Here is a 27,896-nt window from a genome sequence, read left to right on the forward strand (position 1 = left end):
CTAGCTCGTTTTATTTTTTAGATTTTAGGTATTTATTTTAGAGAGAGGGGAAGGCAGGGAGAGAGAGAGAACATCGATGTGTAAGAGAAAACACTGATTAGCCTCCCCCCACTTCACACACACCCCAATCAGGGACCAGGCTCACAACCCAGGCACGTACCCTGACCAGGAATTGAACCAGTAACCCTTCACCTTGCGGAAACGATGCCCAACCAACCGAGCCATACCGGCCAGGGCTCTAGCTCATGTTTTAAAAACCAGAATAGCTTGGGAGTTCATGGGAAACCCAAAATAATGGAATCTGACCTTTAGATGTTTGCAGAGGACTCTGAAGTGGTCTCAAGTAAGTGACAAGTGAAGATGAGGTAGAGTTAACAAAACACCCAAAGCAGAGCAGGGCTCAAGGATAATTTCCATTTATTTGCTGACGACTGACTACATACACTTCAAACACAGCAGAAGTTAAAGAGTCTGTCAGGTGAAGCCACTTCACAGCAACAGCTAAGAGCGGTCCATGGAGCATAATGTGAGCATCATCTCAGGCTGAGGCCCTGGCTCTGGGCAAACAGCTGGCGGGTGGACCTGGTCCTTCTGGCCTTCATGGGAGCCTCTGAGGATCTAGTTCTCATACTTGTGCTTGATGTGTTTCCACAGCTTCTGCATTTTAAAGACAAGAGCCACAAACTTTTAGTTTCACCTCTCACATTTTACAACTCTACTCCCACTACTCTGGTCTCTAAAACAAGCTTGAGAGAAATCTTATCACGTCCTGACAGTTGTGGTGGGCAAACTGGAAGCAACACCAGGCTTGCTGCACATTCCTAATGTTTATAAAAGGCTTTGATGCTCTCAGTCACCACGTGAAGTAAGCAGGAAGAAACAATACTTTTACAGGAAATTGAGGTACAGAGATTGAGGAATCGGCCCAAAAGTACACAATTACTAAGGTACAGAGCCTGAAAGATGGCTCATTTCTTCAACTCCCAAGTATTACTTAAGAGGCCCTAAATGCAGAGTCCCCAAATATTACACTTCCCATTCAGCCATTCCTAATTTCTTCAGAGCTATGATCCTTGGGTCAGGAGCTAGCTGGGCGCTCATTCCTAAACACACAGATGACAACGTGCTCAGGTGCCTTTCCCAAGCACTGGGAATGGGTAACTGCTGGCGGGAGATGGAACCGTGGTAGCACTCTTATAGGGGCAGAAAGTTGCCCTGGCCACAGGCAGTACAGCATCAGTGAACAGAGCCCGCCTGGGCTATAAGGACAGACAGCAGTGAATTAAAAACACGAGTGAATGCTGGGACAGGGCTATCTGCACAAGACCTTCCCTAGCGTGAGCCACAATTTAATGATATAGAGCATGCACGGCGCTTAGCACCGTGCCTGCCACACAATGAATCTAAAAGGTGTTGGCGCTCCAGAGAATGCCTTTCCTGTCCCCCTCCTCTTGCACCCAGCGATGTTACCTTTGTGTTTTCTTCTCCTAAGCTCCAAAGGCCCTTCTTTTCAAGGGCATCTGTAACCTGTTTCCTGAGCCTACACAGCCCAGCTGGCTCACTTCTACTACTTTTGTAACTTTCTAAATACACTTTCTCTTATAATTTGGAAAAATAAAAATAATAAGATATGTTGTTATTCCCTACCTTACACCTCCACTTTCTCCTGAGGAACGCAACAAATGGTATTTTGAGTGGTACCACCTAGCAAGCAAGCACTGTGGCATCTTGTCTATAGTCAAGTAATTCTCACGATAATTCCGAGGTAGTTACTGTTATCATTGCTATTTCACACATAGAAGTGAAGCTCAGAGATGTTAAGAAAGGCCCAGTATTTCCATCCAGGTCTCTCTGATTTCACAGACCCCACTCTTAACCGTATTTAATACCACGCCGCGTGCGTGCAAAGCCTTGGTAACCGAAAGTGCTAACTGAAAAGGCCGACAGATGTTTTGCGATCGTCGACCGCTCAAATCTGCCCTTGAAACCCTCAGAGGTGGCAGGAGGTTCGAGTTCCAGCCCTGACCTGCCACTGACTTTGCTTTTGCTTCTGCAAATAGAAAAGCGTGTACGTGGATGATAGCAATACTTACAACCCTTGCAACGGGGGATCTATTGACTTCGTTTAACGTTTTAGGATTCACACCGAGCGGAAAGGACAGACGGCAGTGTACAGACAGAAGAAGCCCAAGGTTTACCCCTCTCCCTTGTAAGGGTACACTGAGTCCAGCCCCACCTCCACTCCCACTTGTCACCCCTCAGGTGGGCCCAAGGTCAGGGATGGCCTAGACCCTCACCCCCTGGTTGATGTGTTCGTAGATCGCGTCCGCGCCTTGATCGAAGGCGCGCTCGAAGAACAGGGCGCCCACGGCGATGGTAAGCGCGAAGGTGGAGGTTCTGCGGAATAGCAAGGAGTACAACCTCGCCCTTAATGTCGGTGCCGCCATGTTTCTCCACTGCCGAAGTCGCGACACGGCGCCTGCGCGGCGGCCGACCTTGCTCTCCAAACGCTCTCAACGTGCGATACTTTATGGGATACGTAGTCACTCTGAATCTCTGTGCTCTTCGTTTTTGAATCACGGAGGTAACTGATGGCTTGTGCGGAAAAAAAGTATCGTAAGAGTCAGATCAAGGCAGCTCAAATTGTCTTGTAAGACTTATTACACAATTTTACTCTTCAACCATTTCTTGCTGATTGACTATTTTGAACTACAACACCCAGAAGCCCTCGCGCTTACCCCACCTCCCCTCGTCCGGTCTCAGCTTTAATTCCCAAAGGTTTCTGGGAAGGAAAGATTGATACCCAAGGAAGGACTACGAATCCCAGCAAGCAGTTCGCGACGCCAGGGCCCAGGAGGAGGAGCTCACATCCCACGGTCCCGGCCGAGTCAGGTACTTTCTTTGGCCAGACGTCGAGTGTGTTCTCGGCTCCTTCCCAACACGGGATGACTTGAGCTCTTTTTTGAAGTCTGCGCCCCTCGCGGCGGGCCGCACTATTTAATGGGATGGGAGTGGCTAGTGCAGCGAGGTGTCCTGGCGTCTGGGTCCCTGGATCACCTCTCTTCCTGTCTCCTGTCTCCTATGTCAGTCCCAACTTCAGGGCTAAAGTTGGAGCCTGTGGCAAAAGTCGGGTCCTGGGGGCTGAACCCCTCTGCCTGGCTTAAGGGGAAGGGGCGATCCTGCCTGTACTTCTTACATCCCTCATACCTGGGCTTGAGAGCTGAGGATCCAGGCCTGCAAGGCTGGAGAACTGACACCATCATTCCTACTTAAGAATAGAAACAGCAAGGGCTTTGGAGTACTAGGGCCATTTAAACTAATTTTTTTAAGCGCCTTCTCTGGACCATGCACTGGGGACAAGCTTGGTCCAGAGAACAAGTCCCTGCTCCTGGAGCACTCTTTCTTCTGGGTGTGGATGGATGGGGAGGAGCAGTAACGACAAACAAGTAATGCTTTGGAGAGCAGGGCACAGGTTCGTTGAGAATGGCGTGATGGGGCCATTTTAGCCAAGGTGCCCAGGGTAACACTTAACCAGAGACCTGAATGAATAGTAGCAGGTCAAACAAGGAAAACCTCAGTGCAAAGGCCTTGAAGCTGCTGCAGTCCTAGGTTGTTTGAGGGAAAGTAGAGTGGACTATGAGAGGTGGGCTCTGGTCAGGTCATATATGGCCTTATACCTTATCATAAGGAGCCTTATTTTTTCTAATTGCACTAGGAAGCCACAGAGGGGTTTTAGGTTGGGTTGTGACATGCTCTAATTTACGTTTTAATGTCATCATTCTGGCTGATCTCTGGAGAATGGACTGAAGAGGGGAAGTTATCGTGATGGGTCAATTGACACAGGATGGTTAATTAAATTAGGGTTTGGATTAGAGTAGTGATCAGATTTTTTTTCTTCATTGCCTAGTTGTATAATTTGTGTTTTACCATTGTATTTTAGGAGATATGTTAACTTTTGGAAATGGGCTATATTAAATAATGGGTCCTTGTATATGTTGTTTTAAGAAAATGCTTTGAGAAAGGGGGCAAGATACCTGTTGTGAAAATGAGAAATATATATGTATATGTGGTATGTTGAGGGGAGGGATGTCCTTGTTTGAATGTGTTTTAAATACAAAATTCTATTTTGCTCTATTCCATTTCCTTCCCTTCCACCTATGGCTCCTCTATTGCCATTCTTTGCCTCTCAAACTTGTGGCATTTGCTTTTTTTTTTTTTTTCCCTTACCACAGGATAAACAAATCTCAATCTGAAAGACAGCAGATGAGCAAAGAGAGCAGCCAGATCAGGCAGCACTTGGCTGCTGTGGCTCCACAAGGACCTATGGCCTGTGCTCTGCAAAGATTGGCCTGTGGTCCCTTCCATCACAATGGCTAATTCACTCAGTGCCTTCTGGCCACAGTCAGATTTGGGAGGTATTTGGGGTGGTAGGACAGACACCACAAACTGACAGATGCATGTAGGGTGTGCAGGAAAAAGGAATCAAGCACTAAGTTTTGATCTCAACAGTTTAAAAATTGATGGGGATGATCGCAAGTTCTGTTTGGCCATGTTAGGCTTGAGCTGCCCCTTAGACAGCAAGTGGAGGTGTCTGTGAGCAGATGGGGATTTGGAACTGATTTTCCGAGGAGAGGCCTGGGCCAGAGATAAAACCCATTGGCACAGGTGTGGCATTGGAAACCAGGGACTGGATTCAAGGCCCAGATCTGCCTCTGACTTTTAAAACTAGCAGTAATTAGGGGACTGGGAGGAAAAAAGTGAACTGCTGTATCTGCACAACGAGTTATCCTTACTAAGGTTATTTTCTGTTTGCAAAGCATCCTAGTAGCCCCTTGGGACAGGAAGTTGTGAAGATCCTGGGAAAGAACACTTACATCTTGCTAACAACAAATCTGGCTGATAGGAAGTTCGGAGGAGGGAGGAATTATTTATGTGGGATGGCTGGCGAAGACCACAGACAGTAACACTGTGGCTTGTTTTATTTTTTGTCTTTGTAGTTAATTCTTTTTGGAGCAACAATTTTTAAAAACCTAATTTTCTTTAAGCCATCAAATTCACCTTAGAAGTTATTATTCTATACATAAACCTAGAAAAATGAGAAAAACGACCTCAACTTTTCCTTTGATTAATGTTGAACAAACTAAATTCCTTTCAATATTCGGCCCTATTTACAGCCTAATTGCATTCCCTTACACACTTAATTCCACTGATAAATGTTATATATTTGATTTCCTTTTTAAGTACTTCAGACACATAACCTAGCACACATAATTACCCCAGGATACTTAAACGGTTACTAGAAAACCTAATATATTAAACCTATAAACAGTGCATTTTAAGTTCTTGTAAACAGTTCAGTACCTTTTTATTTTTTAATATTTTTACGTATATTTATTGATTCTAGAGAGAGAGAGAAGAGAAACATCAGTGTGAGAGAGAAACATCGATTGATTGTCTCCTGTACATGCCCCGATTGGGAATCAAACCCCCATACTAGGTATGTGCCCTGACCAAGGATCGAACCCACAACCTTGCATTGCATGGGATGATGCTCTAATCAACTGAGCCACACTACTGGGCACAGTTCAGTGCATTTAATAGATAGTCAAATTCTCTTATGTTACTGTTTCTCAGTCTGGGAAGCTAAAAAAAAAATACATCTCCGACATGAAATTGGGACATGAGGGGCACCTTTAGTATTTTTATAGCACCCCAGGTAATCCTGATAGGTAGCCAGTGTTTCCAACCACTGATAACCTCTCAGTGTAAAATCCCAAGTGTGCAATATCAATTACTGACCTATTTTATCAATTACCTAACTGTATATTTTAACTTTTATATTTTAAGTTGGAATCATAATACTTATGTATCATATACTCAACATGTCAAATTCTTTTGAATGTCACTGCTACTTTTAAATACCAAGCATCCACTGACTATTACTAAATTCAGGACAGGAACATAAAGACGGGGTGGGGGGCAGAATAGATCTACAGTCGTGAGTATGTGAACACAGAGTTTATTTTTGTACGTTACTTAGTAGTTATTGTATTATTTTCCACACGCACAACTGTAAACCTGCTTTTTAAAAAATATATTTATTGATTATGCTATTACAGTTGTCCCATTTCCCCCCCCTCACTCCACTCCATCCTGCCCACCCCCTCCCTCCCAAATTCCCCCCCTATAGTTCATGTCCATGGGTCATACTTATAAGTTCTTTGGCTTCTACATTTCCTACACTATTCTTACCCTCCCCATGTCTATTTTCTACCTATCATCTGTGCTACTTATTCTCTGTACCTTTCCCCCCCTCTCCCCCTCCCACTCCCCTATTGACAACCCTCCATGTGATCTCCATCTCTATGGTTCTGTTCCTGTTCTAGTTGTTTGCCTAGTTTGCTCTTGTTTTCGTTTTAGGTGTGGTTGTTAATAACTGTGAGTTTGCTGTCATTTTTACTGTTCATATTTTTTATCTTCTTTTTCTTAGGTAAGTCCCTTTAACATTTCATATAATAAGGGCTTGGTGATGATGAACTTCTTTAACTTGACCTTATCTGAGAAGCACTTTATCTTCCCTTCCATTCTAAATGATAGCTTTGCTGGAAACAGTAGTAAACCTGCTTTTGCTCCACCCTATACAATGAGTTTGATTTATACCACTCCCTCTGTTTTCAGTTCTAAATTGTCCTGAAGCGTGACAGGACACATAGCTCGTAAGAAAACAGTTTTATTCACTCCAATGAGTTATGTTTAGCATGCCAGTCAGGTTGGGGTTACCATGTCAGCAAGCTAACCAGTTGCTGACTAGGACACAAATCGGGGGCTGTGTCTACCCAGAGTCACTTTCCCTAGCCGAGGCTGCCTTTGGAGAGGTCAATGAGCAGAAGCTCCTTCCCCCACACTTTGGTTTCTTAGCCGGTACCTATGGGCAGGTGCTAGACTCACTGGTTAAAATGCAGATTTCTGCCCTCCCCCCAGATGTGCTGGGTCAGAATTCTGGAGAGCTTCCAGTAGACTTCATTTTTAATAATTTCGCAGAGGGAGCCACGGAAAGTTTTGAGCAGGATTTGTTTTAATAGGGTTGATCTGTTGATGCCCAGGGTGGGTAAACTGTGGGGGTTAGTCCAGGTACAAGAAGGAGAGACCTGATTGGGCAGCAGTGATGGTGGTGACAGAGGGTCAGGGGGTGTCTGAAGCCCAGACTTGGTGGAGGAGAAGAGGGAGGCACCGGCAGTTCTGAGTCTGGGTATCTGGTTCATGAGCCTCCTTCAGACTATTTTTACTTTTCCTATTTGGAAACTCTAGCCTCCTGGGATCTGTAACTATCTGATGAGAAACTGTGTCTATAGCCTGCAGCTCCCTGGAGCCCGATTGGGGCTCAGCTGACCTTTACTGGGCCAGGTCTGCTCAGAATCAGGGCACGCCCTCTCAGCCTGCAGCCGGGGACTGAGGGAAATGCCTGCCTCGGATCCCTTTCGAGGGTCATCCTGGTGAGCCAGGCTACCAGAACCATCCGTGGTGTCTCCTAAGGAAGAAGGAATAGTTTTCCACTTTTTAAGGGGATTTTGGAGGGATAATTTAAAAACAATACATGCTAAATGCAGAAACTTAGAAAAATAGAAAAACACAAAATGAAAAGACCACCTTACATGTAATCCTGTTATCCAGAGATAAGCACAGTAAGTATTTAGTGTCTGCTCTAGTCTTTTTATGTGTGTGTTAGCGTGGGAGGTTCTTTCTCCTAAAAAAAATTGGCATTATATTATGCATACTGTTGTGATAACAAATCATTTTTATTTGGCACCATGGAGCGAACATTTGTCCATATGAAGGAATCATTTCCTTTGCCTTGATTTTTAGTGACTGTGTGGTATTCCATCAACCAGATATGGCTCATGCCCTCCTCCTGCATCCGGCCAGCTGTGGGCTCCCTTTGCCCACAACTGTTTTTTTTGAGGGTAAGGTGCGGACAAGAGGCTTTGTGCATCATGTCACTGGGCTGCTGGCCCTACCCGCTCGGGACTCTGGGCAGTGTGCTGGGCGTGTGGTGAGCACCGCGTAACTGTCGGGTGTTCTTGTGGGTGGACATCTAGGTCTCCGTTTTAGGACAAGCTGCATTGCAGCAACCACCTTGGCTCCTAGATCTTTGACATCATCTCTGATCATTTCCTTGGAGGAATTCCTCTTGGATGCAGGTGCCCCTCTTGGGTACCCCCTGGCACAGAGCTTGTTTCCTAGTACTGTTACTGGGGCACATCTGCTGGGCATCCCCGATGAAGAAGTGCACCTCCTTGTGAGGGCAGTGACTTGATGTCATGAAATGGGAATCCCAGTCCCGCAGAGAGGAAGCGCTCGGCAAATGTTTGGCTGGTGAATGAATGGGTGAAAAGGGAACCTTGGAACTCTAGGGTTGTGCGTGTGTGAGTGGGAAGGGTGCAGGGGTTCCTTGGACTTGACTCAGGCGTGGGGTTGGTTTTGGTTCTTTATTTTTGGATACAGTGCAGTCTGTAGCCATGGTGGATCTTAAAGTGACTTAATTTTTTCAAGTCTTCCAGTGTATTCACTAGCTATTGCTGTATAACAAATTACCCCAAAACTTGGCAACTTAACACAACAGACATTATCTTACACTGTTTCTGAGGGTGAGGAATTTGGGAGTGGCTGAGCTGAGTGGTTCTGGCTTAGACTCTCGCACGAGGTTGCAGTCAAGCTCTGGGCTGTGCCCGTCTGAAGGCTTGACCAGGGCTGGAGGGTCCACTTCCAGGCTTACCCACATGGCTGTTAACGGGAGGTTTCAGACCCTTGCCCCGTGAACTTCCCCACAGCACTGCTCACAATCTGCAGCCGGCTTCCCCCAGAGCAGGTGACTGGAGGAAGGGAGACAACAGGATGGAAGCCACAGCATGTTTTATAACTTGATTTTGGGAGTGACATACTGTCACGTCTGCTTTATTCTCTTAGTCACACAGAACTCTGATACAGCTTAGAAGGGAACAAACACTCAGTACAAACATAAGGAGGGGGTGTCATTGGGGCCACGCTGGCCGCCACATCCACGAATGAGATGTCAGGCACTGGGCTAAGCACCTGGCATGCATGCTTTAATCCGCAGCGTAATCATATGAAGTACTATTATTACCCTCATCTTCCAGATGAGGCTCAGAGGTTAAGTGGTTTGCTGAGAGTTTCACAGCCTGAGAGTGGCAGGGGTGGGATTCAGACCTGGCTGAATGCTTAGCATAGGGATGGAACTTGTCATCTCTGTGACGTTGGGCTAGCTTTCCCCTCTGTTCTTCAGTCCGTCGTCTGTTGCCTTAGAGCAGCATTTCTCTCAGTGGGGCCTGTGGATCCTGCAGCAGAGCCTCCCTGGATCCTGGCCCTCTCGCAGGCCTGCTGAGTTATCAGTTGCTCTGCGTGGGCCCCCACTGCCTGATCCCCTGGGAGTAAGGTAGTGGCTCCTCATTCCAGGGGGTGGAGCTGAGTGAGGTCAGGATGAGAAAGCTGTGTGATTGCTACGAACAGCAGGGCATCTGAGGGAGGCCCCTAATGTATTGGGACTCCTACCAGGGAAGACATCTGGGTCACCTTGGCACTTGTGTTGGAGCTGGGTCCTAAGTGGGCAGTCTGTGGGCCACCCCCCAGGGCAGTTCTGATGCCATCTACTCCAGACGGCAGGCATATGTGGCGCTGGGACATCGCCATGCTCCTCGTGGGTGTGCAATAAAGCCGTCCTCTGGCTGCAGTTTGCTGTTGACTTGGGGTCTGGCAGTGCCATAATTAGAAGGAACGGCAGGTGAGCTCGAGGGCTGCATGTGGTGAGCACCAGTCCTGGGGAATTACTGTGTGTGTCCCAGCCCCTGGCCACAGCCGAGCCGTTGGCTTATTTTAGCCTTGTGCCAAAGCTAGCTCTGTACCTGAGACGCACACAAGGAAAGGAACCAAGAATACCAATGAAGGACAAATGTCTGCCCCGTGACGGCCTTGCAGCGGAGCAGTAGGATGGGGACAGAAAGGGTTCTGGCGTCAGCCAGACCCAAGCATGAGTGCTGGCTCTGGCGTGCCTTGGCTGGGGGCCCCCGGAACACGGCCTCACATGGGGAATGGGCTCTGAAGGAGGGTGCGTGGGGGTCCTCAGCGCCGCTGGCCCGCCATTGCCATTATCAGTGTCTCTCCCAGCCTTGGCTTTGAGCACATTGGGAGCATTTCTGAACCTGTGTCCACATCTGTGAATGGGCGCCTGATACAGAGGGTCTCGGTGAGGGTTAAACAGGAGAATAAAAGCCAGATGCCCAGCACGCAGGAGTCAAATCTGAAGGTGTCTTCCTTCACCCTACCTCACCCCCATTCTCTCTTATTCTTTCTTCTCTCCCAAAGTGTCTCAGCTGGTTGGTAATCTCCTCCTTGAGCTCAGACGACTGAAGTCAGGAGCCATGGGGTGGCCAGGCGTGGTTTAAGTCAGCAGAGGCTGGAGCCCTGTGGGGCATGGGGCGGCGGCACTGAGACCTGCCTTTGGGGCCATTATGTGTCCCTTTTCTCACTGCCTTCTCTTCCATCCCCGTCGTTGTCCCCAGGTCAACCATGAGGAAAGAGGGCCAGGCAGGTGTTGTTAGTGAGCACAGGGTGGGAGACCTCGGGTTCTGCAGGCCCCTTCCACAAGCAGTTGTGCAGTTGTGTGGGCGAGGCTCTGTTCCACGTGCTGGGTGCAGCAGTTGGATGGACAGACAGAACTCTCTGCTCTCATGGAGCCTGTATTCTCGTGGGGAGGCAGCCACACGTGGCAGCAGATCAGCTTGTGAGAAGGTAAGATGACCTGTGGGAAACAGAGCAGGTCGCCGTCGGGGAGGAAGTGCCCACACTAACTGTGCCTGCAATTGTGACTTCAGCTGCAGTTTTAAAGCAGGTGGCCAGGGTGTGCTCACCAGGAGGGTGAGGAGATGAAGCTTCTGGACAACAAACAGCAACACCAGTAACAGCCTCTGTTGGAGCATGAACTCTATGCTAGGCATCTGAGCCTTCTACTACCTTGATAAATCCCTAGCAACAGCGGGGTTCCTCTTTTATAGCTCAGGACAGACTCAGGGAGATGGAATAACTTTCTAGAGGTCACCCACCAGAGCTGGGACTCAAACCCAGACCTATGGGACCCAACAGGGTTGTCCTCAGGAGCCATTCTGTCACCTGGCAAATGTCGTTGCAACCATGCACCTGGGCCCTGGGACTGGGTGGGTGGTTCCACCCATGTTCCCGACAAGGAAGTGGGGCTGGTTATTCCACGTTTCACATAGGGCCTTGCTCACAGGCCGCCCAGCACACCAGCCTCAGTGGATGAGGATGAATCACGGCAGAGAAGGCCAGCTTAGTCAGCAGCCTGTGCTGGTGTCTGAACGTCATCGGAAATGTCCCGCTGTCCCCAGCCCCTCTCCCTGACCTCCCACTCAGGGCTGCCAAGTACAGTGGTGCGGTTGTGCCTTGTGCAAGGGCACCTGGCTGAGGGGTGAGTCTGCTCACCAAGTTGTGTGTCTGGCGGGCGCTGTATCTTTCCAGAGGATTCTGCAGCCACACCTTGTCTTAATGTGTGCCAAAGCACTGGAGCAGGACACAATTGGGTGATGCCTGGGTGAGGTCACCTTGCTGAAGGCCAGCTCCCACCCAGGGGGGGCCTCTGCCTCCAGGGAGAAATCCGGCGAGGTGGGCTGGAAGCCCTGGCCCCCTGGAGCCTGTCTGCTCCCCTGACACCGTCCCCGAGCAGTAGGAGGCTCTGCAGAACTGCTGTGAGGAGCAGGTACTTGGGCCCACCGTAGGGGCCCAGGCTCCAGTCCCACCTCTGCCGTGTTCTGTGTACTCATTTCCCCTCTCCTGACCTCACTTGCCTCCTCTGTAATACATACCAGCTGCTCACTTGGGCAGTGGCATCCTGTTCCTTGTTCTGAGCTTGCATTTTCTGAAATAGTGGGCTTTTGGAAGGCCGATGACGATGATGACAGCCAACACTTTTTTGAGGCCTGTGGACCAGGCCCTGTGTTACTTGAAGTGTGTATGTGGATGGTTTGACTCCCAGCAACCCCTGAGGTGGGCACGGCTGTTACCCAGTTTTCATAGGAAGAACTTAATTGCTTACGATCACAGAGTTAGAAAGCAGTAGTTTTAAACCCGGATTTAAACCCGGATGGTCTGGAGAAGCCCTTACAATGGTCTGATTGAGCTGCCTGCCTGCTCCCTCACCCGTGGTGACACAGGCCCAGAGAGGGCAAGTGATGGAGTCACAGTGTAGCCTGGCAGATCTGGGACTAGACTGTGGGGATCTGTTGACCCATTGTGGGTGGCTGAGTGCTTCCCCTGTGCCAAGGGGGTGGCCAGGGTGGGCGCAGCAAGGCATGTCTGGGCTGTGCTGCTACGGCGGCCCTCCACTGAGGCCGACTTGCCCCCCCCTGTCTGCATGTGCAGGAGAAGGAAAACATGAACACACACGCAAACACACACGCCCAGCCCTAGGGGGCTTATTATTTGGGTCAGTGTTGCTGAGCCTTGGTTTCCCAGTGGGTTGGTGGGAGGCTTTCTCAGCAGACCCGAGCCCCAGGCACCCTGAGACCTACTCTGCCCTTCCTCAATGTGCCCTCCCGGGAGCACCTCACAGCAGCTCTCTGAGCCTCAATTTCCTCATTCGTGGGTGAGATTATAGTACCTGCCTCTGGAGGCTTGAAGGGGCCACATGGTCCTGGGGGTGTAGTGAGTGATTCACAAAGGAAAGTTGTCATCAGTGTGATTTGTTAGGAGGAGAGTTTCGTGAGTGATTAGGAGGGGCTGTAGTGCCGTCCTGCCTGGATTCTGGTGGCATGACCGTCGCTAAGTTACTTCACTTACTGGAGCCTCAGTGTCCTCTCTTGAAAAGGTATAACAATAGGTCCTACTACAGAGGTTGTACTGAGATGATGCATTTATAAAGCTTTCAGTCTAGTGCCAGGACGTAGTAGGTGCACAATAAACCAAGTGGTAAGTAATATTTATTTAGTACTTGCTCAGTACATTATTAGTGTCGCTGTATTGCTGGCACTTTCGTTAATAGTTCATTTGGACTAGCAAACTTCTTTGTACCACTCCCCAAATAATCAGGCTCCCAGTAAGACCCACCGCCTCATTCCTACAGTGAAAGGAGAGGCTGAGAGAGGGGAAGTGACTTGCCCAAGGTCGCACAGCTGGCTGCTCCGAGCCCTGCATGGTTTTGTCCAGCTAAGTCTGCTGCAGGGCCACTGTTCGTGTCTCAGTCTCCCGAGGGACACCCCTCCCTCTGCCCCTCCCCTTCCCATTACTCTCAGAGCCAGCAGCTCCTCAGAGCCTCAAGCTTCATGAATGGCTTGGTTAAGCTTTCAGCCTAAACGTTCATCTCTTACAATTTCAATCCAATTCCTATAAGTTTATTGGCAAGATGGGGTATATTAGAGCTGCCAAATTTAATATATCAAGTCCGTGTGTCTGGGATGCGGTTTCTCAGCAGTAACAGGAGAACAGAGAGTTTTATATGTTTTCATTTTAAATGACTGTCTGTTCCTAATCCCATTATAGCCCTTGACTTAATGGCTGCTGTCCCTGTCTGCCACAGGAGCAGCTTTCTCTGTCAGCTCGTGTGGCTCCCTGGACTGTCCAGGGGGCTTGTTTGTCTTGTGCCCCTCCAGTCCCCTCTTCACAAGATGCATTTCCCCATCTGTCTAGCCTGTGGGGCAGGTCCCAGTTCTGTCTTTATTTGCCTGATCCTGGGAGTCTGGAGCTTTTGCTGCCACCCTGGGCTGCTACCTTGTAACCTTGGGCAAGTCACCTGTCTTTTTCCTCTGGACCTCGGGTCCCTGCTCTGTGAGATGGAGGTTCAGAATACAGAACCTGAAGAGCAAGGGGCCTGTCTGGGCTCAGCCTGTGCAGGTCCTACCTGATGGCCCCAGTGGATTCTCCCCTGGCCTTGTGACACCGAACTGGGAGACACAAGTGCTGGCCACAGGAGCCGCAGACTCACCCCTGCCTTGGGCTGCAGACCTCCTGGGTCCAGAGTGGCAGCTGTGGCCACCATGGCCGAAGGGTCTTAAGACAGAGGGAAATGAGAATGTTTCAGGGTCTCATTTTTCACTTACCTCTGTGATTGGCTGGGGACCTGCCATTTGAGAGGTTAGCCAGTCTCCTTGAGAAGCTGTTGGCATTTCTGCCTGAGCCTCTGGCTTCTCTAAGCACCGAGCTAGCTGTGCAAGAGAGAACATCCGGCAGCTGGATTTTAGGGGACCAGGGTTCACCTTCTGCTTACCAGCTGTATGACCTTGGGCAAGTCCTCTTTCTGAACCTCAGTTGTCCCTTAAGGAAAATGGGAATTAATTTGTTTAGTCAACAAAGATTGATGTACCATGCAGCACTATGGGTGCTGGAGCTTCCGCGATAAACAAAAATATCCCTGCCTGCAAGGATTTATCTTCGTACTGGGGAAAAGATAGTAAACGCAACAAGTAACTTATTGCTTCAAAGGTGATAAAAGTGAAGCAGGGAATAAGGAAAGCTAAGTGGAGGGTGGAGGGTTCTGCAGTTTTAAATGAAGTGGTCATGGTAGATTACTGAGAAGGTGGTATTTGAGCAAAGATCGAAGGAGTCAAGTGAGCAAGCTTGGCAGGTACTGGACGAGAGCATCAAGGCAGAGGGAACAGCTCGGCAATGCTGGCAGATGGGCACGTGCTTGGCGTGTGTGAGGAGCGGAGAGGAGGCAGGGAGAGAACAGTCAAGAGGAGGTCAGAGGTGTGGAGGGGGGTGGCTGGCCAGGGGGTGTAAGGAGGTGGTTCACTGGCTACATGTGAAAATCTCCTGGGGAGCTTTTAAAATCTGGTGCCTGGGCCTCACCCACTCCGGCTCTGCTTTAACTGGCCTGGGGTGGAGGCTGGGCATCAGAATTGTTCAAAGATCCCTCTGAAGTGGGGGCATCGCAGGCCCCAGTCATTGGCCCACATAGCTCCTCGCAGGCTGTGGTGAGTTTAAACTGAGGTAGAGAGTGTCCAGAAAGCCTTCCTTGCACAGTGCAGGCCTGGCCCCCAGGGAGTGCGCAGTCAGGGTGGTATGCTGTGGGCTTTGGTGTGTGGCGTCTCCTCCATGCTCTGAATGAGTCCTTTATGCTTCCCAGGCAGTGGCAGTACCTGGCACCAGTGGCCATGGGGAAGCGTTACTTCTGCGACTACTGTGACCGCTCCTTCCAGGACAACCTCCACAACCGCAAGAAGCACCTGAATGCGCTGCAGCATCTCAAGGCCAAGAAGTCCTGGTACGACATGTTCCGAGGTGGGTGCTCACTGGCTCGGCGCCAGGCTGACGGAGCCCTACTCTTTGATCTCTCATTGTCTGGCACAGAAGCGCTGCAGGCCCACGGCCCCCAGTGCACATGGGCCCTCAGAAGGTCACACTGGAGCGTGAGCACCTTTCCCCAGCAGTCTTGACTGAGGGCTCAGTTCTCAGATGCCTTGCCAAGCTCTGGGGATACTGTGGCCAGGAAAAAGGCCCCTCCAAGGAGGTGATGTTTGAGCCAATAGCTGAAAGGCAGGGAAAAGCCAGCCACACCGTCCTGGGCAGAGGGCGTATTAGTTCCAGCAGCTGAGAAGGAAGGAGCAGGTGAGACAGAGAGAATTCCCTGGTCTGTGACTCAGAATTGACAAGAAGGGAGTGAGCATTTATTGGGTGCCTGCTGTGTGCCTGGTACCTTTCGTGTTTTGTCATTTGCTTTTCTCAGTAATTCTCTAAGTCAGCAGATCTCAGTCCTTGGAGTTAGGATCACCTGGAGACCTTGAAATAAAAAAGTACTGATCCCCTGACCCCACCCCCAGAGGCAGGTTTGGGGTGGGGCCTAGGCATGGTATTTTGAAAGCTCTCCCAGTCTCGCCTTGTTTCAGATGAAGGAGGGTGGCCAGGCTGCTTGGCAGGACAGACATAGTTGCAGTTGCAGGGCTCTGGGAGTGAGGGCAAAGGGGCCTCCTAGGTGCCCTCTTACCCTGGTGCCAGGCAGAGACGCCCTGTCCCCCAAGTCCAGTGGGGCCTGTGATCTGGCACGGAACTGGGCCGCAGGGTCACCCTGGTCTTTGCCCCTAGTCCCAGACTCTTAGCCGAGAGCAGCCGGATTCTAGGGCCCAGGGCTGATCATCAGAGGCTGTCGTGTTACTCATAGAAAAGATGAAACAGGTGAGCCCCTTCTCAGGGCTCCTGCATTCCCAGCATCCTCTCACCTCACCAGCCACATTCATTCCCCGGAACAGATCTGCGAGGGGTCCTGGGCCGGCCAGGGGTCCCTAACTCAAGTGGTGCCTTTGAAAACAAGAGCAGTGGGTCGCTCCACCCTGGGACCTTAAGCTGGCATACAAGCTCTTTCCACTTCCTTAAGAGGTTTCCCCAGGGCCCAGCTTACCCAAACAACTGTACACAGCACAGACTTTAGGGGGCAGGGGGAGCACGTGGTACCCCAGGCTGGGCTAGGACTCAACTCTTGCTCTGCTCCTGGTTTCATGTCCACGGACAAGTCCCTTAACTTCTGCCCTGTCAGAGTGCTGACCCTGATCAGGGCTGGCACAGGCCCCAGAGCTGGGCTGTCTGGGTGTCAGTCTGAAGGTCACTCACTGACAGCGTGGCCCTAATTTAATCATGACTGAGTTGAGATGGGAGGACCGGCAGTGTCCGACTCCCAGGGACGTGGAATCTCAGTCCTGTCATGGCACTGAGGGTTCACTCAGTAGGAAAGATACCTGTGGGTCCACGAAAGGGCTGGCCTCAGGCCCTTTATCTCCTGGCTCATTCGTTCAGCACTGGGAAGCACTTAGCACGTCCTCAGCTCCCAGACAGGCTCTGAAGACTTACCAGTGAATAAAACAAGGCCTCTCCTAAGTGACCTCATGCCCAGTGACAGCGGCGTGTTCTGGGTGGAACCCCTGTCCTACCCAGGCCTCCATGCCCTGCTGACCTTTCCCTCTGAGCTTTAGCCACACTGGCCACTGCAGTTACTGTACCCTCTACAGACGTGCCATTCCTGTTGTCTTCCCGGCCCCGGCCAGTCCTCCCATCTCAACTCAGGCAGAGCCTTCCAGGATGCCTGCCCCACCGCTGGGGCCGGGTCAGGCCATTTGACTTCATCCTGGCTGTTTACCCCTTTACATCCACATGGATTAGTGTGACTATTAGACTGGAAGGAAGGACCAGGCTTGATTTGTTCTCCACTAAATCCTTGTCCTGGCACGGAGCCTGGCACACAGGACGTGCTCAGTAAATGTTTGTTAGATAAATGTCTAATTGAACGAGCAAACAGACACAGGGCACCAACGCAGGTGTTAATATTGGGATATGGAGCGAGAAGGACAAATGGGGTCAGATCACGAGGAGCCTCGAACACGAGGTGGAGGAGTGCAGGCTTCTTTGTGTAGGGCCTGGGCCTGGGGTTCTCAAGCCTGGGTGCAGGTGAGACTCACTAAGGAGCTTCTAACAATTCTCATGCTTTCCCCATTAGATGAATTAAAACCGAACCTGAGGTTGGGTTTGGGCTTCTGTGTTCTTTAAAAGCCACCCGATGATTCTTCTGTGTGGCTCGGCTTAGGCACCACCAGCCAGATGCTGGGCAGCCCAGAAGTCTTCTCCCAACACTGAGCCACCCAGCCAGGGTCCCTTGTATAGACTTGCCACCCTGCCAGCCTCAGCGGCCCAACCCCCGGGGGGACCCTGGGCAGTGTCCACGTGCTTCTACCAGTCCACCTCCCCGGGGAAGGTCTGTGGCATCAGATGGCTGGGCTGAGTCTGACAATCCCAGTGCTGACAGGTGGACCCCTCCCCACCCCGCTGGTCCAACTCACTCCCCCAGGCCACCCCTGGAGTGAGTCCTCTGATATCCATCTCCTGACCCCAGCAGCCTACCCTTTCCCTAGCCACCAGCTACCCCGGGGAAGGAGGGAGGAGCCCCCATCAGAGCTAGCTACTCACCCTGAAACCAGGAGATCAGCAGCCACACAGGAAAGGGTGGGGGCTGTAGATGCACATGCCAGGGTTTGAACCTGTACTGCTGCTTCCTCACCATGTGCCCTTTTCCCCTGTCTGAACCTCAGTTTTTCCCATCTGCAAAAGGGGGTGTTTGTAGAGTTCAGTGGGTTTGTGAGGAGGAAGTGAAATCAGAGCTGCTGCCATTTGTTGATCATCCAGTAGGTCTCATCTTGATCAACCAAGAAGGTCTCAGTCTTGGCTGCACGTTAGCATCACCAGGGGAACGCGATGCTGAGGCCGCTCCCAACCCCACTTTCCCAGCAATGCTAATGTGCCACCAGGTATAGGAACAATCGGCCGGCTGTCAAGTCCGGTCCATTCATTATCTACTGTCACAGCAGCCTCACCAGGTGAGGCTTCCCCTCCCATTGTACAAGGGGAAACCTCCTTGAAGGGGACGTCAGGGCAGTGAGTCAGCGCTCCTTCCTCACATGTCTTACTCACAGATTTCGACTAACTGATTCCTTGCCTTGCCTACCAAGAAGCACACAAAAATATACCATGAAAACAAAGGTAGAAAAAATCAGAGGAAACCAGGGTTAAGGTTCATACCCAGAAAGGTCGTCGCCAGGTCCTGTCAAGGCCAGCGACTGCCCCGGTGCCGAGGGCCCACAGCCGGCGTGAGGAGGGGAGCAGAGCGCGGCACTTCGCAACCTCGGCTGTGGGGCAGTGCCTGGGCCCTGGGGTTCACTGGTGAGCTTCCTGGGCACCAGGAGTATTTTTTTTAGCTTTGTATTTTGAAATAATTACAGCTTTAAAGGACGTTGCAAAGACAGGGCAGAAAAGGCTTGTGGTACCAGGATTTAAAAAAAGAAGAAAAAGAAAAACAACCCCTTAGGTGACTCCATTATGCAAAGCTCAGACCCTCTAACCGAAAACTGGGTCCTTGCCTTTGCCTGGGTCTGGCTGGGGTGGGAGGGATTGAGGTCTCCTGGAGCTGGGGTCCCTCTGCCTGGCACCCCCCTCTGTGGCCGTCCCCTCTTACACTCCTTCGGGGTGGGAAGCTCTTTCAGGAAGTACGGGTGTGCCGCTCGGGTCTGAGCCCAGACGCTCTCTCCTCTCACAGATGCAGCTGCCATCCTGCTGGATGAACAGAACAAGCGGCCCTGCAGAAAGTTTCTCCTGACAGGTAGTGTTCTACTTAGTTGAGCTCCCCCACTTTCCAGGGACCAGCACACCCCGCCTGGCCTGCTTGGACCTCTGCAGAGCCTGTCCCCCAGCCTGGCCCCTGTCCTGAACCCAGTTTGTGGCCTTGGCGGCTCAGCCGACTGCTCAGTTGAGGCCTGGGGTTGTGCCTTGGGCTTTGAGGAGCCTGTCTCAGTTCTTCAGACCTGGAATGTGATTTTATCAGCTGAGCCAGAACAGGAAAGCGCTGGAAGATTGCTGCAAATCCAGGAGACACTGATGGGTGTAATAGACTGGCGGATTAAGTTAGCCTGGGAGCCAGACCTCCGCTGTGTCCTCCCCCCCAGCAGGCAGGGCTAAGACAGTAACAGGTCTGACGAGGCCGAGAAGGTTCAGAATCAGAACCGAGAATGCTAAGTGTTGATTTGACTGCTCAATACCCACCTACTAAAGATGCACATAGGATAGTTTTTCTTTTATTTCATTATTTACTTATATTTAGAGAGAGGGGAAAGGAGGGAGAAAGGGAGAGAGAGAAACATCGATCGATGTCCTCTCGCACACCCCCATCTGGGGACCTGGCCTGCAACCCAGGCATGTGCCCTGACTGGGAATTGAACTGGTGATTTTTCCATCTGCCGACGATGCCCAGCCCACTGCCCCACACCATTCAGGGAGATGCATGTAGTTTAAAGAGACAAAAACCACGGTAAGTGAAGGAAGCAAATGCAGATGAAAATAAGGGTAGGAAAAATAAGACAAAGCCAGAAAAATTAGTCTCCTCCCTGCCTGCCTTGAGGTCCTATGTACTCTCTGAGGGTTTGGCTCTGAGCTTCCTAGCAGCCAAGGCAAAGATGAAAGCCATGGTGACTGCATGGTGTGTAAGGGGACTTAGCACTGGGGTGAGGTGCTGCTGTTGACCTCAGGAAGCTAGGTGCATTCCCTCAGGGGATGGTGTTGCCCTTATGGGGGCCTCTCTAAGGACTTCACCTTGATGCGAACACGCCTCTGGTCGGTTGCTCTGGCCTAGGACACCTCCAGTCCTCTGATACTGTGAGACACATTTTGGTCTTCTTGGTCGAGGTTCAGAAAGCCACCCTGGACTTCGGTGCCTCCTTTGATGGTACAAAGCTGCCATTACAGCCTTTCTGGGGAGCAGTGCAGCTGCTCGTGCAAGCCACATGAGCAGACAGGCCACCAGACGGAAGACATGACAGGGGCCATGGCCTGGAGTGGCAAGAGGAAGCATGGCTTTTTCAGGGACCCGTGTGTCATTCGCTGAGGCTGGGAACAGAGGCTGGGGCCATGGGGTGATGACAAGAGCCACACCTGCAGAGTCTTGCTACCCAATCACAAAAGGCTTCAGTGGGTTTTGATCCCCAGCCAGGGAAGGGTTGTGAGCAGGGCATGATGGACAAGACAGCTTGCTTTGGCTGCTCGTGCGGGCGGGGCCACAGAGTCAGGTTTTTCTTCAGGGGTGGGGTTGCTGCTCCTTAGTCCCTAAAGTCTTGCCCCTAAAACTTCAGTGACCCCTCCACCCACAGTGGGAGCCCCACCAGAGCAGCGAGTAACTCTGTCTTCCCTTCACAGGCCAGTGCGACTTTGGCCCCAACTGCAGATTTTCCCACATGTCAGAGCGAGACCTGCAGGAGCTGAGCATCCAGGTGGAGGGTGCGTTTGTGTCAGGACCAGGGGCTAGGGTGGGGGTGGGTTGCTGGGGGCAGTGTGCAAGATCTGAGGCTGGGAAAGCTGCCCTGTACCTCCTTGTCACCCGTCTTTTACAGCTGACATGGGGGTAGGCAGAGGGCTGCCCCAGGTGACAGGGGGGATGTCAGAAACTGCCTCCAAACCACCCCAGGCATGAGTGGAGAAACGGCAGGGGAGTTCCCATCTGTGTCCCCTGCTGGGTTTAAAGCGACAGGCATGGCTTCCCAGGAGTCCTGAGGGTCCCCTCAGACCCTCATGGGCTCTCCTGCTAACCTGGCATTCATTCCCCTGTGTACTCCCTCCCTACCTCAGTCAGGCAACACGTAGCGAGCCCCTGCTATGCTCCGGGGTCAAGGGGACGAAGATAGCAGCTTGCCTGCCCTTGGAATCCTCGGGCCTCGTGGTCCCGGGGAAGGGCAGGTTCAGCTTCCCGTGGAATCTGGCCTGTCTGCTTCTAGGAAATTCACTTCTCTCTTCTCCAACCGGAGAACAAGGAAGTTCCCACTCAGATGGTCTTTATCAATCTTCTCATGCAGCCCCTCACTGAACAGAGGGAGAAACTGAGGCCAGCATGCAGGCAGAAGGGTTTCACGTGGGCTGCAAGCAAATTAGAGACCAGCTAGGGTCTCCCAGGGTGCTGCTGCATTCACTCAGTCCGGGTGGCCTTGGGGCAGCCAGAGTGTCTAGGGGAGCCTGGCCTTTGCCCTTGTGCCCCAAGGGGCCTCACTATCCTCTGACCAATCACACCCTATGGGCAATGCCCTGCCCTGGGGAGCTGACAGCGGTGTAGCTGCAGCCCTGGCAGAACTCAGGGTTTCCGGGAGCTTTCCCAAGGTGGAAGCGGGGCCCGTGGGCCAGACCAGCAAGTCCTGGCCTTGGCAGTATCTGCTGCTCTTCACCAGCCTGGGCTCTCAGGGCATCATTGCTCCATGGTGGGGAGAACACAGGCCAGTGGGCCTGCAGCTGGAGATGACCCCTGGTGGAGAGGGGGTGGGAGAGGACGGGGGGCAGGGCGGGGTCCTCAGCTGGCTCTGGCACATCTTGTGTGACCGTGGCACATGGCTTAATCTCTCAGGGGCAGAGTCTTGACCTGTCAGACATGACCGCTTTTGAAGGTGGAATGTGAAGGTGCCTGGCCCACAGCGGGCACCATCCACAAGTATGATCGTGGTCTTCTGGTCCCAGGCTGCATCCCACACCACTCCCCCCAAGATTTTGACGCCCTCTCACACCCAGCCTATTTGAACTCCATCTGTTACTTGGTTTCAACTTAGTGAGCAAAGGTTTACATAGGACATTTTATGAGAAGGAAAATCAGGAAAACTGAGGCTTCTTGCCCAGGGTCAGAGACCTTGCTGGTGGCTTAGCCAAGATTTGAATCCTGCTCTGCCCTGTTCTGAAGCCCACATGGCCTCCCTGCACCCCAGATTTGGACTCTTCCTGCAGGCCAGGCTCTCCCCAGGCATTATCCTGTGTCTGGCTCAAAAAAGCTTGGAGATAATCAGTGTTTTACCTTCACTTGATGGGAAGACACAGTGAGGCCCAGAGGAGTGGTGGTGGCACAGTGGGGACAGGCCAGAGGCTGTGCTCCTGGCCCCCCAGCCTACGCCCTCCCAGGAAGGTTCCAAAAGTTTCTGACTGCATTGTGGGAGGCTGGGATTCAGGTGGGGGAAGCGTGCCCCTCACTTGCCTCTGTCTTCCTTTCCCCACAGAGGAGAGGCGGGCCAGGGAGTGGCCTATAGACAGCACTGAACTCCCCGAGGGCTGTCTGGAGGACTGGCTGGAGAAGAGAGCCAAGCGGCTGAGCTCAGCCCCAAGTAGCAGGTACAGGCCCAGTGGGTCCCCTTCACTTTCATGCCCCCTGGGAGCAAGACCCCAGCCAGCCTGCCCTGACCTGAAGCTGAACAATTTCCATGAACTGCCCGAGCCTAGGTGCCAGATAGGGACTTAGACTCTCCCAGCAGAGCTGGAGGGACCACGTTGGGGGCTCTTGGGCCCCCAAGTCCTGGCCAGAGGCTGAGGTGCAACCATTTGAAAGTTCCTATTCCTGGGCCTCATCCCCCTGCCTTAATGGCTCCTCCCTTTTTGGAATCTGTGCTGGCTGAAGGGAGGCCAAGCTTCCTTGACTCCTCATCACCAATTCCATTACCAGAGGAGTCTGAGTGTGGTTAGTTTCTGAGTCCCCAGTGTCCCAGTCACTGCTGTGTCCCCTCTGGGTCCTGCCAGAAGGGAAGTGAGGCTCACAGGAGGGTGTGACTTGCCCAAGTCCACATGGCTGGGAAGAGACTAAACTAGGAATGCCCAGGGTTGTAAAAACAGGCTCACTGTCATTGTCCCAGGCCTCTCCTGTGGAGGGGTTCCTGCCAGGACCAGCACTCAGGATGCTCAGAAGTAGACGGGGCGTCCTTTACTTCTTTGCATATGTACGCCCTTTAACACATGGGGAGCGCCCTGGGTCGAGGGCCCTCATGTATGTGCTGGGTGCTGTCCCAGGTCCTCTTCTCTCCAAGCCAGGGCTCCCGGGGCTCTTCACCAGGAAAGAGAGTGAAGGGGGGGCGGGGAAGGGGCTAAAGGATGTGCTTGCAGGCTGCCTGTGACTTTGTACAAGTTGCCTCACCCTGGACCACCCTGCTTCAGACCCAGTTATCTCTGTGGTGTGGCTTCATGGGACAGCGGCTGGCCTGGCCTGTGCCAAGGGAGCCTGGTTGGACAGTTTATGGCACAGGTGGCAAACAGAAGGCCTGCAGGCTGAATCCAGCCCTCCACCTTGTTTTATCCGGCCTGGCACCTTGTTTCTACCCAGTGGCAGCACTGAGCTCTCACTTAACTGTTAAGGAGTAGTTACATTTATACAGTCCTAAAATTACATTCGGCCCTTTGAAGGCAACCCCGAGGCTGATGTGGCCCCTGGTGAAAATGAGTTTGACACCCCTGGTCTATGGGCTGAGGCCTTCCCTCGGGGCACCTCCAGAAGGTATAGCCAAGCTTCTCACCTTCTCTGTGAGCCCCAGTGAAGAGAGCTCGTTAAGCTATTGTACAATGAACTTCCGTTACTTTTTATCTTTGTTTTAAATCTGTGCCCAGTTTTTGTCCCTCCCACCTTGAAAATACATACAGTACAGAAATGACTCAAATATTAGAGTGCCACATCCCTTCTTCCTCGTGGTGATTTTAGTCACGTGGGCACCCCCCTGGGGCTGGCTGTCATCATCCAGGGATTTCCGTGTGTGCCTCAGACTTCTGCAGCCACTTGGAGGCCCCGCAGGGAGCTCTGGAGGCGCCCTGCCCTCCCGCTAGACCTCACACTGCTCCCAGGGTGAGCTGCCTGTGCGTCCTGCTGTGCCGCTTTTCCTAAGCCCTGCTCCCTCCCCTGGCCTCTCACCTCCCTGCTGGTTCTGGAGTATAGCCTGCAACTGGACTCTCGAGGGTCAGAACCTTTCCCCCAGGCCTCCCTCCCTCTGTCCACCCAATGTGGCCCCTTCGGGGGGACCTGCTTTCTCGGCAACCACTTACTTATTCTCTACATCCTCCCACCAACCACCTGCCTCCTGAGGGCTCAGAGCCAAAATGAATTATTCTCTGGGCAGAGCAGGTCTGTCCAGCCTTGAGAAAAAAGGGTTGTAAGAAAAGAGGGAACATTTATCATTGCTTTTGTCATCGCTGCCCTCTTCCTCAGCCCTCTCCTGTAGGCCTGTCTTGTGAAAAATGACACCAGAATCCTGGGCCTGAGAGCTTTGGGCTCTGCCCCTGTGGGGGAGGGGGAACATGGACTCAAGCTCTGCCGGCCCCACCCTCCACCTCACCCTGTTTCCCATGTCTCCCTCCAGGCAGCCCTGGAAACAGGTGCTCTGTGACCTTCGAACACCGAACGCCAGGCTCTCCTTGGTGGCCATGGCTGCCCCTCCTGGTCTCCTGCCTCCCCCCTGCTCCTTCAGTTCGTTCCCACAACAGCCCCAGTAAGCTTCTAAAACACAGGCTGGCCTGGTCCTTGCTTAAGCCCTCCTAGGCCTCTACCTCAGGTGGAACTTCCCTGCCACTTCCCCAGGCCTGTGGGGTCACCTTCTCACCTGTCCCATCTGGCCTCTATGTTAGTACCCCTGGATGCTTGGCAGCTTCTTAGCTGTGGTGGGTGTTTCTGAGTTAGGGGCATCTTGTGCGAGCTGTTTTCCTCCACCTTTAGCTGCCCTCCAGCCTTCCCACACCTGGCAAAGTCAGGCTCATCCTTCAAGCTTGGCTAAGGCGTCACCCCTTCTAGCCCCCAGCCTCCCCATTGTGGCCCTGAGTTTGCATTATTGTCATTGGGGCCTGGAGCCGGGGAACATGTGGCCTGCATGAGAGAGCATTTTGGGGAGCAGGGTCCCCAGCCTGAAGGACTATTTTCTGGGTGTCGATGCCATGGACCACTTATGGGGACTGGTCTAGCAGCCCCTGTTCCTCTCTGGGAGTCTGTTTTCTCCCCTGGGGCACAGGACACAGGGTGGCTGCCTGGCCTCGAGGGCATGAGCCCCACAGACTGAGCAGAGCCCTGAAGGTGAGCTGGGCCACCCTCCGGAAAAGGGGAGAGGGAGGCCCCCTGGCACCCCAGCTGGCACACTGTGCCCGCTGTGCTGTGTCCCTCAGCAGGCTGACCCTGAGGGGTCTGCCCAGAACAGCTGGCGGAGGGCGGCAGAGGCTAGTCCCAGTGAGGCTAGTGCTTGTCTGTTGGCTCTTCAGACTGACTTTATCCCTCTTAATCCCCATTGGCCCCGCTCTGGCCCGGTGCAGCTGTTGCGGCCTGTACGCCCCCCGAAGACTCTCTCCTTCTGATTAAGAACAAGAGCTGCTCCTGTCCTTGTGCCCAGGACACACCGGCCATGGGAGAAGCTGCGAGCAGAGCCATGCCACACGTGCAGCTCAGTGTCCCCGTCCGCTATGTGCGGGGCTAGAGGGGCCGCTTCAGGGGCCTGGGGTCCGGGCAACGTGCCAGCATCTGTGAGCGCACGTGGGGGTGCCCTTCTCCTGGTGGGAGGCATGAGGGTGCTCAGGGGCTCTAAGTCCCAGCTACCCCAGGGGTCTGTCCCACTTTCTAGAGGAAGGATCTGAGGCTCGTGGGAAGTGGCTCCCCAGGATCATGCCCTCTCAGTGGAGGATGTGGTCCCCCCAACCCTGCAGGGAACCCTGGCTTGGCAGGCAGCTGGGGCTGTCCCATCCAACGACTGTGGAGCCTCCCCGACTCTCACCCTTCTCTGTGGCTGGTGGAGTTTATGAAATCTCCCCAGGGCCATAAATCATGCTGGGAGCTGCTTTCTGCGCTTTCCAACAGGCAGCAAGCAGCTGAGCAGGGATTTCCCTGTCCTTGCACAACAAGAGGCCCTGGTGGCTGCGCCCGGGCTGCCCCAAGTCCTCAAATAGGCTCTGTATCTGGTCAGGCCCCGAGAGGGGCAGGCTGGGTGGGTCCAGGGAGGCAAACTCCGGGGCCTTTTGCCCTGAGTCCCCCAGCTCCACCTTGGAGGCCTGAGTCCTCTCCAGACCTCTCACAGAGGGCTGGCTACTGGGCCCCTGAGCCAGCCAGGAGTTGCCAGGCCTCAACCTTCATTGAAAGCAGGGCCTGGGGGTAGGGTGGGACTGGATGCTGCTCGAGCTGAAGCCAGAGTGGGAGGGTGTGTCTGAAGCCTAGGTGTGGGTTGCATTCCTGCCCTTCACCCCGTCCCTGAACTGTGTCACTTGAGCATGTGACTGACTCTGTACACCTCAGTTGCTTCATCTGTAAAATGGGGTTTGCATGGCGATTCTTAAGGTTTCTCTAGTCTGGAAGAGTGTCTGGTTAGCATTGCTGTTTGTCATCAGCAAACATGTACTAGGTGGCTTCCCTGTGCCAGACCCAGCCCTGGGCTCTGGGGGACCCGATGGACCCCACCCCTAGCCCCTGGGATCTGCCCTCTGAGAGCCCCAATCCCATAGGGGAGATATGAGCTCCCAAGTGAGCTCACAGAGTGCTTGCTCCCTGGAGTGGCAGCCTGAGCAGGGGGGGGCAAGTCCCAGAAGACTGGAATGTGGAACAGCGGGTGGGGGAGGTTGTCTCTGCATCTCTGCGAGCTTCCTCCGGACAGGGAAGGAGAGTGAGTAGCTTGAGAAATGAGGCTTCTAAAAAAATTTTAGACAATATTTTTTGGGGGATTTCAGAAGCTTGCAGACTTGTAAAACTTTTCTTAAAAGAATAAACAGGTTAAAAAAAATCCCCACCTATAACCGCGCCACACAGATAGAGCCACTGCTCACACTCTGCTGTCTTCCAGGTTTTTTATGCATTTATACATGGTATATATCTTTAAACAAAAATAGTATCATGCTATATACATTATTTTATAAGCTGCTTTTTCTACTACTCACACAGTACATCAGGATGCCTTTCCTCATCAGTGCATATAAGTCTGCCTTAACTTGTACGCAGGCTGCATAGCATTCTCTGCTGTGGACGTGCATATACACAGAATCAGTCCCCCACAGGTAGACACGTAGGTTGTTTCTATTTCTCATACCTCAGTTTCTGCCCACAACCCTGCTCTTTCCTTGGGCTCATTCCTAGAGCTGAGGTTGCTGGCTCAGAGGGTCTGCATGTTTTTGAGGCTCTGCCTTCCAGAAAGGTCGACCCTCCCCACAGCTGGGATGGCAGGCATGCTCCACTCTAATTCTCTGCCCTTCTCCTTCTCTCTAGGGCTGCACCCATCAGAGCCACTGTCTTCCAGTACCCAGTGGGATGGCCGCCAGTCCAGGAGCTGCCTCCATCTCTGCGGGTACCCCCACCCGGGGGGTGGCCCCTGCAGCCCAGCGTCCAGTGGGGCTGAGTCCCTCACCCCACCTGACCACCACCGGTCAGTTCCACTTCAGTCACAATAAAGGGTTCATACAGGGACTCTGAGGCCTCCTCCTGCTGTGCCCCATAGAGCCTCTGAAGCTATTGGCTCAGCCTGGCCTCGCCTTGCTAAGGCCCAGGAGCTCCCCCACCAGGTACAGCCCTGGTCCTGGCCCTGCTGGTCAGCTCCACCCTCCCTCCGTCA

At 52.6% G+C, this 27,896-nt stretch overlaps 2 protein-coding genes across 3 annotated transcripts; one reads left to right on the forward strand and one right to left on the reverse strand.

Moving 5' to 3' along the window:
• Window positions 1–400: 400 nt before the first annotated feature.
• UQCR10 (ubiquinol-cytochrome c reductase, complex III subunit X) lies at window positions 401–2,490 on the reverse strand. Its single transcript, XM_024566977.4, has 2 exons — window positions 2,298–2,490; window positions 401–657 (listed from the first exon to the last, which is right to left on the reverse strand). Exons 1-2 carry the CDS (start codon window positions 2,445–2,447, stop codon window positions 619–621), a joined length of 189 nt encoding a protein of 62 aa, XP_024422745.1. The 5' UTR covers window positions 2,448–2,490; the 3' UTR covers window positions 401–618.
• A 294-nt stretch (window positions 2,491–2,784) lies between these two features.
• Window positions 2,785–27,751, forward strand: ZMAT5 (zinc finger matrin-type 5). 2 transcript variants are annotated; one of them, XM_053928923.2, is made up of 7 exons: window positions 2,810–2,892; window positions 5,405–5,497; window positions 15,146–15,300; window positions 19,094–19,156; window positions 20,743–20,823; window positions 22,572–22,683; window positions 27,554–27,751. In XM_053928923.2, the coding sequence occupies exons 3-7, from the start codon at window positions 15,174–15,176 to the stop codon at window positions 27,681–27,683; spliced, it is 513 nt and encodes a 170-aa protein (XP_053784898.1). In that variant the 5' UTR covers window positions 2,810–2,892; window positions 5,405–5,497; window positions 15,146–15,173; the 3' UTR covers window positions 27,684–27,751. The 2 variants fall into 2 exon arrangements, with proteins under 2 accessions (XP_024422794.2, XP_053784898.1); XM_024567026.3 differs by lacking the exon at window positions 5,405–5,497 and having other exon boundaries at window positions 2,785–2,892.
• Window positions 27,752–27,896: the final 145 nt, after the last annotated feature.

The sequence above is a fragment of the Desmodus rotundus genome, chromosome 7, assembly GCF_022682495.2.
Source record: "Desmodus rotundus isolate HL8 chromosome 7, HLdesRot8A.1, whole genome shotgun sequence".
Classification (NCBI taxonomy): Eukaryota; Metazoa; Chordata; class Mammalia; order Chiroptera; family Phyllostomidae; genus Desmodus; species Desmodus rotundus.